Genomic DNA, 13,255 nt, shown 5'->3' with positions numbered 1-13,255 from the left:
GGATGGATGGATGGATGGATGGTTGGATGGATGGATGGATGGATGGATGGATGGATGGATGGATGGATGGATGGATGGATGGATGGATGGATGGATGGATGGTTGGATGGATGGATGGATGGATGGATGGATGGATGGATGGATGGATGGATGGATGGATGGATGGATGGATGGATGGATGGATGGATGGATGGATGGATGGATGGTGGGTGATATATTGATGAACGGCAGGTTTTACCTGATGTTTGTTTCTCTTCAGAATGTAATTATGGTATCATTCCACTGCATCTAAGACTTTACACAAACTCCTAACCTTTAGTAAACACAAGTACAAGCCTTACACACCCGTGTGACCGGTTACACACCTACTCACCTGTGACAGGTCAACACATGCATGAATAAATAGACCAATGTACAAAGAAATGAACAAACGGCTGAACAGGCCAACAAGTGAGTAATGGCTTTACGTCATGGGTTTCTCTGCAGGATGCCAGGCCTGTGTGTGAGATACAGGAGAAGAGGACTATCTCTGTGGTAGACAGGTATACTCTTCTGCTGGGTACTGTCTATGTGAGTGATGCTACACTGTATTTCTGTGACTACACCTATGAAGACAACGGGATCCCCTGGACAGTCAGGAGATCTGTTAACGTCTCGGTCATACGTAAGTATGGGAGGACTGTCGCTGCAGGCTCTGTCTTCCAACACACACCACACAAGAGTGTTCAGATGAACGCACGCCCATACACACACCACACAAGAGTGTTCAGATGAACGCACGCCCATACACACACCACACAAGAGTGTTCAGATGAACGCACGCCCATACACACACCACACAAGAGTGTTCAGATGAACGCACGCCCATACACACACCACACAAGAGTGTTCAGATGAACGCACGCCCATACACACACCACACAAGCACGATCACATGCACGCACTTACGAATCGCACACAAACACCACATATGCTCGTTCACATGAACGCACACATACTGTACACACACATTCTAGTAAATGTCACTTTTACCTCCACAGCAGCTGACACCACAGACCCTCCACAGATTACTTATCCCCATGGCAACAAGGAGGGTGTGGAGCTGGGTGAGTGCAGAGCCTGAGGTTGAATGATTGATTGATTTGATGATGGCAGGTGTATAGAGTATGATCACTGTGTTTTACCAGTTTATGGCTTCGTCCTAAATGGCAACCTATTCCCTATATAGTGCACTACTTTAGACCAGAGCCCTATGGGGTTATGCACTACTTTAGACCAGAGCCCTATGGGATAGTGCACTACTTTAGACCAGAGCCCTATGGGGTAGTGCACTATATAGGTAATAGGGATGGAACCTAGTCCTTATATCAACCCTCTATTCCCCAGGGGAGCCTCATAATCTGAGCTGTCAGGTGCAGTTTGGGTTCCAGAGGACCTTTGACCCAGTGGTCCAGTGGTGGATCAGTTCCCATAGCAACCATGAAGGCATGATGAAACTGATGGAGATGGAGGCACAGTGAGCTGGATCTCATTTTTGTTGTTGATGCTCGTCATGTGTTATTGTATATTAAGCATTAACATTAATGAATGAATGATTTATTCATGAACCTTTTTTTTGTCAGGCACCCACCTATCATTAAAATAATAATGTGTATCACTGTAGGCTATGCCTACGTCCCAAAATGGCACCCTAGTCCCTACATAATGCACAGTGTACTTTATAGGGAACAGGATGCCATTTGGGCAACACCCAAATCAAATCAGCAAGCAATGCAGGTGTAGAAGCACGGTGGCTAGGAACAACTCCCTAGGAAAAACTCCCTAGAAAGGCCAGAACCTAGGAAGAAACCTAGAGAGGAACCAGGCTATGAGGGGTGGCCAGTCCTCTTCTGGCTGTCCCGGGTAACAGAACATGGCCAGCATGGTCAAATAATAATAATCACAGTAGTTGTCGAGGGTGCAACAGGTCAGCACCTCAGGAGTAAATGCCAGTTGGCTTTTCATAGCCGACCAGAGGGTCACCTTCTGTTTCCTCTCCAGGCAGGTGAGGGAAAGGAGTATTGAAGAGTTTGAGTTCACGGTCACCAGGACAGCTCAAATCCCGGAGGTGACCCAGCTACACCTGGACTCCACCTTCACCTGTCTGGCCCAGAACTCTGTAGGCAACAGCAGCGTCACCATCAGGCTGATAAGGAAATCTGCAGGTACCAGAAGAATACTGATGGGGTGCGTCTCAATCATCTCTGCTTTCTCCCCAAGTGTGCACTTGTTCACTTCCCTTCATGGATTTTGAATGAAATTACTAGTTTTATGGCAACTCCCTCTGGCACCTGCCTGGTCCAATCCAATGGTTTTCAATTTGTTGGGAGTAATGAACAAGTTCCCACATCTAGAGGAAGTAGAGATAATTGGAACGCAGCCCTAGTCTCTCATTACATCTGATTTGGTTCTGGGTACCAAGGTTAGCCTACCACGAGTCAGATCCATTTTTCAGAGGACACTAGCAATGTATTTTTACTTAATAACCCTATCTTGTCATACTGTTATTTGAGACAACAAATAATTAAGCAATAATGCCCGAGGGGGTGTGGTATGTGGCCAATATACCACGGCTAAGGGCTGTTCTTAGGCACGACGCAACGCAGAGTGCCTGGATACAGCCCTTAGCTGTGGTATATTGGCATATACCACAAACCACCGAGGTGCCTTAGTGCTATTATAAACTGGTTACCAACGTAATTAGAGCAGTAAAAATAAACGTTTTGTCATACCCGTGGTATACAGCTGTCAGCCAATCAGCATTCAGGACTCGAACCACCCAGTTTCTAATGTGTATTTTGTAATGTTGTTTCAGTTTCCCGTGTGCTGGTGATAGTGTGTCCGGTGGTGTCTCTGCTGTTTGTAGCTGGGCTGGGCATTACAGTGCATGTCTACTGGCTAGAGATCTCTATTCTCTACAGAATCTACCTGCCATACAAACAGACCACCACAGGTCAGCAACACATCTCTCACACAGACAGACAGACAGACAGACAGACAGACAGACAGACAGACAGACAGACAGACAGACAGACAGACAGACAGACAGACAGACAGACAGACAGACAGACAGACAGACAGACACACACACACACACACACACACACACACACACACACACACACACACACACACACACACACACACACACACACACAGCCACAAGATAAGATATGAGGAAAACAAATCACAGGATATCTTGATTTGGGGTTTTCTCCTCCCACTCTTACCAAGTATCTAATGGCTGATATATGGTGTCCATCTCCTCCACTCCCACTCTTACACACACATGAAAACACACACTGTCAGATTAAAGCTATCTAGCTTCTAGGCAAGCCTCAAATCTAGCAATCAGGAAATGACTGTTTCAACTTGACTTGTTACAACCTCAAACCACACAGAAAGATGGCTGGGTGTTCTGAAAAAAAAGCCTGTTGTTGTCAGTTCTTTGAAATTACATCATAACTGTCCTAACTGTCCTAACTGTCATCACTGTCCTAACTGTCATCACTGTCCTAACTGTCATCACTGTCCTAACTGTCATCACTGTCCTAACTGTCATCACTGTCATCACTGTCCTAACTGTCATCACTGTCATCACTGTCCTAACTGTCATCACTGTCCTAACGGTCATCACTGTCCTAACTGTCATCACTGTCCTAACTGTCATCACTGTCATAACTGTCATCACTGTCCTAACTGTCATCACTGTCATCACTGTCCTAACTGTCATCACTGTCCTAACTGTCATCACTGTCCTAACTGTCATCACTGTCCTAACTGTCATCACTGTCCTAACTGTCATCACTGTCATCACTGTCCTAACTGTCATCACTGTCATCACTGTCCTAACTGTCATCACTGTCCTAACTGTCATCACTGTCCTAACGGTCATCACTGTCCTAACTGTCATCACTGTCCTAACTGTCATCACTGTCCTAACTGTCATCACTGTCATAACTGTCATCACTGCAGTACGATGTGTTGTATTATGTGTTTAAAAAAGGGTTGGGGTCAGTTCAAATTGAAATCAGTCAATTCGGGAAGTATCCTGAAATTTAAAAAAAAACACCTATTTTCAATGATTCATCAAGAAACTGTATTGACCCTGTAACCTGAATGTCTCTTCTCTCTCCTTCCCTGTATTGACCATGTAACCTGAATGTCTCTTCTCTCTCCTTCCCTGTATTGACCCTGTAACCTGAATGTCTCTTCTCTCTCCTTCCCTGTATTGACCATGTAACCTGAATGTCTCTTCTCTCTCCTTCCCTGTATTGACCATGTAACCTGAATGTCTCTTCTCTCTCCTTCCCTGTATTGACCATGTAACCTGAATGTCTCTTCTCTCTCCTTCCCTGTATTGACCATGTAACCTGAATGTCTCTTCTCTCTCCTTCCCTGTATTGACCATGTAACCTGAATGTCTCTTCTCTCTCCTTCCCTGTATTGACCATGTAACCTGAATGTCTCTTCTCTCTCCTTCCCTGTATTGACCCTGTAACCTGAATGTCTCTTCTCTCTCCTTCCCTGTATTGACTCTGTAACCTGAATGTCTCTTCTCTCTCCTTCCCTGTATTGACCATGTAACCTGAATGTCTCTTCTCTCTCCTTCCCTGTATTGACCATGTAACCTGAATGTCTCTTCTCTCTCCTTCCCTGTATTGACCATGTAACCTGAATGTCTCTTCTCTCTCCTTCCCTGTATTGACCATGTAACCTGAATGTCTCTTCTCTCTCCTTCCCTGTATTGACCCTGTAACCTGAATGTCTCTTCTCTCTCCTTCCCTGTATTGACCATGTAACCTGAATGTCTCTTCTCTCTCCTTCCCTGTATTGACCATGTAACCTGAATGTCTCTTCTCTCTCCTTCCCTGTATTGACCCTGTAACCTGAATGTCTCTTCTCTCTCCTTCCCTGTATTGACCATGTAACCTGAATGTCTCTTCTCTCTCCTTCCCTGTATTGACCCTGTAACCTGAATGTCTCTTCTCTCTCCTTCCCTGTATTGACCATGTAACCTGAATGTCTCTTCTCTCTCCTTCCCTGTATTGACCCTGTAACCTGAATGTCTCTTCTCTCTCCTTCCCTGTATTGACCATGTAACCTGAATGTCTCTTCTCTCTCCTTCCCTGTATTGACCATGTAACCTGAATGTCTCTTCTCTCTCCTTCCCTGTATTGACCCTGTAACCTGAATGTCTCTTCTCTCTCCTTCCCTGTATTGACCATGTAACCTGAATGTCTCTTCTCTCTCCTTCCCTGTATTGACCCTGTAACCTGAATGTCTCTTCTCTCTCCTTCCCTGTATTGACCATGTAACCTGAATGTCTCTTCTCTCTCCTTCCCTGTATTGACCATGTAACCTGAATGTCTCTTCTCTCTCCTTCCCTGTATTGACCATGTAACCTGAATGTCTCTTCTCTCTCCTTCCCTGTATTGACCATGTAACCTGAATGTCTCTTCTCTCTCCTTCCCTGTATTGACCCTGTAACCTGAATGTCTCTTCTCTCTCCTTCCCTGTATTGACCATGTAACCTGAATGTCTCTTCTCTCTCCTTCCCTGTATTGACCCTGTAACCTGAATGTCTCTTCTCTCTCCTTCCCTGTATTGACCATGTAACCTGAATGTCTCTTCTCTCTCCTTCCCTGTATTGACCATGTAACCTGAATGTCTCTTCTCTCTCCTTCCCTGTATTGACCCTGTAACCTGAATGTCTCTTCTCTCTCCTTCCCTGTATTGACCCTGTAACCTGAATGTCTCTTCTCTCTCCTTCCCTGTATTGACCCTGTAACCTGAATGTCTCTTCTCTCTCCTTCCCTGTATTGACCATGTAACCTGAATGTCTCTTCTCTCTCCTTCCCTGTATTGACCCTGTAACCTGAATGTCTCTTCTCTCTCCTTCCCTGTATTGACCCTGTAACCTGAATGTCTCTTCTCTCTCCTTCCCTGTATTGACCATGTAACCTGAATGTCTCTTCTCTCTCCTTCCCTGTATTGACCATGTAACCTGAATGTCTCTTCTCTCTCCTTCCCTGTATTGACCATGTAACCTGAATGTCTCTTCTCTCTCCTTCCCTGTATTGACTCTGTAGATGACAAGGAATATGATGCCTTTGTGTCCTACGTGCCCAGCTCTTCCTCTGAGGAGGCGGGGGGACGAGGAAGAGGAGTAAGAGAGGAGCCACTGGAGGTGCTCCTGCCCAGGGTTCTGGAGGGGCAGTGGGGCTACCGCCTCTTTCTGCTAGAGAGAGACCTGCTGCCGGGCGGAGGTGAGTTCTAGGCTGCATCCCAAATGGCACCCTATTCCTTATTTAGTGTACTACTAAAAAGTAGGGTACTATATAGAGAAAGGCTGCCATTTAGGACGCATGATAGTCTGGTCCCAGACCAGTTTGTGCTGTAGAGCCAGCCAACGACCATAGGAGTTAGCTATACTGCACAAACTGATCTAGGTTATAGTTGAGCAGGCCGTGTGAATAGAAACAGTCACATTACCAGATTAGACTGTAAAACATTGCCATTGAATGTACAGTTGGCCTAGAGATGGCAGCTTTCAAATGAAATGTATTTTGAAGAATGTGTGGTTCCCAGAGTCACTGTTTTACTGTCAGATTTTGACAGTCTGCATAACTGTCATGTCTCCCTGCCAAGCATGACACTTGTGTGGTGTTTGTGGTTTTGTGTTTGTGTGTGTATGCATGTCTGGTGTGTGTGTTCTGTGCTTTAGCGTATGCAGAGGATGTGGTGTGTGCGATCCGCAGCAGCAGGCGACTGGTGTGTGTCCTGAGTCCTGACTACCTGGCCAGTACTTGTCTGTTTGAACTGGAGACAGGCATCAGAGCCTTACAACAAGACCCACACCTCAGGCTCATCCTCATCTGGACCAGCCCCAACCCCACCAGCCCCAACCCCAGCAGCCCCAACCCCAGCAGCCCCAGCACCACCAGCCCCAACCCCAGCAGCCCCAGCACCACCAGCCCCAACCCCAGCCCTAGCACCACCAGCCCCAACCCCAGCACCACCAGCCCCAACCCCAACCCCAGCACCACCAGCCCCAACCCCAGCACCACCAGCCCCAACCCCAGTCCTAGCCCCAGCACCACTAGCCCAACCAGCAGCAGGCCTCTATCTCTACCCCTGTCTCACACCCTGGGCCTGGTGGCTCCAGCCTCACCGCTGCCCCCACTGGTTCGGAGGGCCATCAGAGTCCTGCCTGCTCTGCACTGGACCCCCCAGGACCAGGGAAGGATGATAACTAGCTCCAACTCTGGATCACGGTTCTGGAGATCCCTCCACAAGGCCATGCCAGCCCAGAGTGGGACTGGGACAGACACATAGACACTCTTAGACAGACACACAGACACCCAGGACAGAGGGACTGTTTTGTAGCCGTTAGAAGTTCTCAATGCCTGGGCTGGGTTCCCCTAAAGCTTGAAACTAAATGGATGAAACATGATCTTAGTGCTACTATGGGGGGGATGGTTCTCCAGTAACTTGACACCTTGTATGTATTTATTTGGGGGGGATGGTTCTCCAGTAACTTGACACCTTGTATGTATTTATTTGGGGGGGATGGTTCTCCAGTAACTTGACACCTTGTATGTATTTATTTGGGGGGGATGGTTCTCCAGTAACTTGACACCTTGTATGTATTTATTTGGGGGGGATGGTTCTCCAGTAACTTGACACCTTGTATGTATTTATTTTTTGGAGGGGGAGGGGGGTTCTCCAGTAACTTGACACCTTGTATGTATTTATTTTTGGAGGGGGAGGGGGGTTCTCCAGTAACTTGACACCTTGTATGTATTTTATTTTTATTTTTTGGGGGGGGAGGGGGGTTCTCCAGTAACTTGACACCTTGTATGTATTTTATTTTTATTTTTTGGGGGGGGGAGGGGGGTTCTCCAGTAACTTGACACCTTGTATGTATTTTATTTTTATTTTTTGGGGGGAGGGGGGTTCTCCAGTAACTTGACACCTTGTATGTATTTTATTTTAATTTTGGGGGGGGGGGGAGGGGGGTTCTCCAGTAACTTGACACCTTGTATATATATTTTTGGGGGGTTGAGGGACCTGTGGTTACATGGTTGTTGCTTCTAAGAATGTGTTCTTACCTCGTGGAACCTGGTAACGTATGTGCTTCCTGGTAAATAGCAGTCAATGCCGATCCTCGTTGTATTCTTTTTTCACTCATTGGTCTTTTAAACCGACCAGATCAGCTTTTTCTCCAATAATTGTGCTAAAGATCAGAATCCTTAAAGCACACTGCAGCATAAGGTTTTGGACCATAGCAAAACTTTTGGCAAACGGAAAACGTTTTGCAACGAAAACTACTTTCTATTGGACAAATTCAGGTAGGTTCTGTCCCCGTTTCTCTTGCTCCTGTTCAGTTCCGTTTAGTTCTGTTTGTTTCCTAGTTAATTGTTAAGAGAATTATGTTCTCAATGTTAACTTCAATTAAAATACTCAGTCTGCCATCCAGAATGTGTAAGATTCTGGTTTAATAACACAGACAGAGGACCAGCTTACAAGAATCAGAATAGTTTATTCAGGAGAGCGCTCTGCAGTTCATACACAAAACATCTATTATATACCAGGCTCCTCATTTACGCACACACATTACACACTAACACTAAGGAGAGTTAATTGTTCTTCCCCAGAACTCTCAACACCGTAAATTTTTACCCAGCCGACAGTTTCATATCTCTGAGATTAGGGAAACCTAGAGGGTTCAAGCTAGGTCAGGTCAACCACAGTTTAACAGTTCTTGATGTTTACTTAAACACACAGACCTCCATTCCTCTCCTATCCTAGTCAATCTGATGAGACTTATGCTTAACCCTTTAGTTACTTATTCTACAGGCTATATAGACCCTATCCCTACATTCAGGGTAGAATTATTTAATCATTTACACTCAAGCAAGAATTCCTTTAACAATCCACCCTTAATAACTCAATAATTCACACTGATATATCAAACTCTATGGTAAACATAAATGTTACATAAGAATACACAAAACCAATACATGTACTTACATTCGATACTCCTCAATGACTGACCTAGGCCTACATCCAAGTATTTCAATACTAACATGTCTACCTTATCCTGGTTTTATCTTCCCATTATTAAACAATTCACCCTATCCTATAATGACAGAGTGGAACAATTTAGTCATTATTCTAACACATACAAATTATTCTAACAATTTACCCTTTAACTAAAGGTTACACACTGATGCTTCACTTTTTTATTAGAAAATAAAATCATAATCAAACCATTAAATGTATATACATCATCTACTCCTCAATTGCTGTTTAATACTACATCCAATCATAACTCTTCTGTTCAGGATTTTCATCATGATCTTCATTGAATAAACAGTCTCTAAACATTGAATATAGTCTCATGAAGTTCCGGCTCCTCCGGATTGAATGTATCAACAGTGTCCATCAGGTCTGGATCTGTATATTGTTCATTCCATTGATCAGACTCTGTGATAGGCCCGTACCTCACCATCTGCTGAGTCACTGCATTCTCCAACGCCTTACCCACCAAACCTCGGACACAGGGAATAAAACAACAACCACATAATACCAGCATACCCATACAAACAATAACCGCCCCCACAATAGTAGCTACCATGGTTTTCCATTTGCCAAACATTTCATCAAACCATCCAGTCACAGATGTATTAACCCCTGAGTTTTCAGCCCATTCTTCACTTAGTGCGGTCAACCCAGCCAAGGCTCTAGTTACAGTCCCCTCTGGTGATGTATTATTAGTGCAGTCAACCCAGCCCAGGCTCTAGTTACAGTCCCCTCTGGTGATGTATTATTAGTGCGGTCAACCCAGCACAGGCTCTAGTTACAGTCCCCTCTGGTGATGTATTATTAGTGCGGTCAACCCAGCCCAGGCTCTAGTTACAGTCCCCTCTGGTGATGTATTATTAGTGCAGTCAACCCAGCCCAGGCTCTAGTTACAGTCCCCTCTGGTGATGTATTATTAGTGCGGTCAACCCAGCCCAGGCTCTAGTTACAGTCCCCTCTGGTGATGTTTTATTTGGAATAAAAGTACAGCAATGACCCCCCACCTTTCTACAAACCCCGCCCTTCTCTGCCAATAACATATCGAGAGCCAACCTATTTTGCCAAGTCATGAGGGAGGTGGCGGATAATTGGTCAGAGATTCCCTTCACTGCATCTCTAGTTTGATTTACAAACCTTTGCTGATTATAATAGATATAGTTTATCCAATCCACATTCTTATTTATCGTAACCCACCAAAAGAAAGTAGTTGTGAACCCTTCACCTATTTGATTCAACGCCTTGTATTCATCAGGTACGCCTTGTATTCATCAGGTACGCCTTGTATTCATCAGGTACGCCTTGTATTCATCAGGTACTCCTCTAGGGATCCTTATGGAATCCATCCATATGGGGCTACCCTCATCTAGCACCAGACCTCTCTTATTTCTTACTATTTTACTCACCACTGGCCGTTGATGACTAATCCTTACTGGTTGAACCAATAACACTGGGGCGCAAGTACCTACCCACCGTTTTGGTAACATCTGCCTTATGCGTCCTTGGTCGGAACATGCCCACCATACATCAGTTATAGGTGCAGTAAGGTTAAGAATCTTCTCCTGTACTTCCGAATCTAAGTCGGTCACATTCACTACTGTCTTACATCCATTAAAATCTCCCAAATTCCTACTACCATTCCTATAACACTGATACTCTCCAGGAGTTAGAGTGAACTGAGGTGGATTGGCTGCACTCTTTAATCTGGCCAACCCCATCCCTGTACAGTTTACCTCTTCCTGATTAGATCCTAAGTCTAACACACAAGAGAGTCTGTGGCATTGGAGCCGTCAACATAGTTGGTCGCCCAGTAGAACATGCATAACAATTAGTTTGGCCCAGATCCCTGGCCGTGTAATTCATCAATTTTAACCAGAGATTTTCATCTGGTATTCCTTCTATCTCCCCTTGGTTCCTTTCTTGGAGAACGAAATCCCTCACATCAGGTAGACTAATGGAACCAAATGTTTTTCCACCTGAATTATCAATTCCTACTAACGGATTTACTATGGGGTATTTCACCACTGTCAACTGAAATGATATGCAGGTATCCTTGCCATACTCATCAGCGCATGCCATATACTTCATTTGCATGTCATTACTAGTTACATTTTGTATAGTTACTACTATCCCCAACATACATGAGGGAATATCCTTATTCCGTTCAACACCCCACCGTGCACTCCATTTCCAGATATTAGTCTCATATTCCCTTCCCCCTGTGTGTTTAAACACCTGGGACCAGGAACACATAGACCTAGTTGGTTGACACAGGTATAAGGGAGTGTTGTCATCATTTATCTCATTATAACAGTGTCCCCTCCCGTTAGTCATATTTAGTATCCTCATCTTAAATCTCGCGTTTTGTCCTTCTCTAACCCCTATTTTATAGGTTACTCTTCCTTGCCTGTCCTTATTTTGAGTATTTTGTCTTTTGCTTCTCAGAAATGGTAGAGATTCAGTACGATTTATGCCGACTGATGGTGGATCTGGATGTATCAAAAATATTATTAGTACTATGATGCAGCTTAGGGTCCCCCATATTCCCAAAAACCGCCAACCCTCTTCTGCCTGTAGCCTATCTGCCCGGAACCACCCCATACTCACACTCTAGGAGCACACACAGTGATGACAGGTCGGGTTAGGGAATCTTAGTTGAGGAGATAACCCCCGAACCCTATTGGTAATCGGTTCTTCTCCTAACTCTGTGTGTGAACAGTAGTGCTTGTATGTGTTCCTACCTTCTTGCAGTGGGTAACATGGACCCAAGTGGCTCTCTCAGCTATTCTAATGGCAAAGGCTGTAGTTAACAGAACCTGGTAGGGTCCTTCCCAACGGGGCTGTTTCCAGTCTTTTCTCCTCAGGGACTGGATCCACACCCAGTCTCCAGGCTGTATTGAGTGAATCACCTTCTCCTGTAATTCACCTGTTGGACACAAAATCTTGGACATACGAGTATGGTTAACAAACTGTCTTCTCATGTGTTCTGCTAGTATATCTTCAACTTCTATGTCTACCTGTTCTACTCTCCCTAACTCTGACATTCTATAGGCTCTCTCTTCCTGATTATCTAAATTCTAATCCATTACTTAAAGAAATAGATCCTAGTAAACCAACTCTAGGGATAATATCTTAACCTATTATTTTAGCTACCATAATCATGTCCGCCATGTAAGTTGGGAACACTTCTATCCATTTACTATTCTTATCTATTACTGCTAAACACTACTTCTTTCCCTCACTTCGGGATTGTTTTTAAAATATATCAATGAGGCCCATTTCCAATAGTTGGAATGGATATTCTACCTGGGGGGTATTCTCCCAGTGGTGCTCTTACTCTACCTTGATGATTATTCTGTGCACAAATTACACATTTGGAACAAAACAATTTTTTAAAAGTAATTTGTACTTCCGTATGTTGCGAAGTGTTTTCTTATTATTTCTACCATCCCCCCCTTTTGATACATGGCTTTGCCCATGCATCAATATTCCTGCATATCTGAACAATGACTTAGATGGTACAGGGATAAGTTTCCCATACTAAGTCCCATCTTAATAGACCGCTCCTAACATTTCCCATTTAGAAATCTCCTTTACTGGTGCTCTAGACTGACTATCTTTTAGTAGGGTTTTGTCTACGTTTACTTCCTCTTTCAAATATTGCTGTGTAGGTGTCTGTGTTCTAAGACCTACCTTTTTCGCTTCTTCATCTGCCTTTCTTTTGCCATTGCTAATTTTATCCGTCTCTTTAATAGGAACCTCACACTTACAAATAGCTAACTTCTTGTAACAACCGTCGTTAGGAATGGACCAAGGCGCAGCGGGAATGTGGATACTCATGTTTATTGATGAAAAAACAAGTAAAGTATCCACTGGAAAACCAAACAAAACAATACTCACGACGGCAACAGTGTGACAGGCTAAACAAGCAGTGATCACAAACAACTACCCACAACCCCAAAGAAAAACACACACTCCTATATAGGACTCCCAATCAAAGGCAACTCAACACACCTGCCTTCAATTGGGAGTCCCAATCACCAACACAACCATTCACACACACAAAATCCCTGCCACATCCTGACCAAAACTAACACAATTACGCCCTCTGCTGGTCAGGACGTGACACTTC

At 44.5% G+C, this 13,255-nt stretch overlaps 1 protein-coding gene across 1 annotated transcript in view; it reads left to right on the top strand.

Annotated features, from left to right (window-relative positions):
* LOC106591402 (interleukin-18 receptor accessory protein-like) overlaps window positions 1-7,764 on the top strand; it is an 11,050-nt gene extending 3,286 nt beyond the window's left edge. Inside the window, exons 4-10 of the mRNA XM_045698277.2 lie at window positions 487-664; window positions 1,041-1,106; window positions 1,387-1,516; window positions 2,041-2,204; window positions 2,855-2,992; window positions 6,132-6,308; window positions 6,767-7,764. Coding sequence (XP_045554233.1) covers window positions 487-664; window positions 1,041-1,106; window positions 1,387-1,516; window positions 2,041-2,204; window positions 2,855-2,992; window positions 6,132-6,308; window positions 6,767-7,377 — 1,464 coding nt within the window. The 3' untranslated portion in view covers window positions 7,378-7,764. The remainder of the gene's footprint in view (window positions 1-486; window positions 665-1,040; window positions 1,107-1,386; window positions 1,517-2,040; window positions 2,205-2,854; window positions 2,993-6,131; window positions 6,309-6,766) is intronic.
* Window positions 7,765-13,255: the final 5,491 nt, after the last annotated feature.

The sequence above is a fragment of the Salmo salar genome, chromosome 16, assembly GCF_965601325.2.
Source record: "Salmo salar chromosome 16, fSalSal1, whole genome shotgun sequence".
Lineage (NCBI taxonomy): Eukaryota > Metazoa > Chordata > Actinopteri > Salmoniformes > Salmonidae > Salmo > Salmo salar.
The sequence above is the reverse complement of the archived record's forward strand: the minus strand, read 5'-3'. Positions and strand labels throughout refer to the sequence as shown.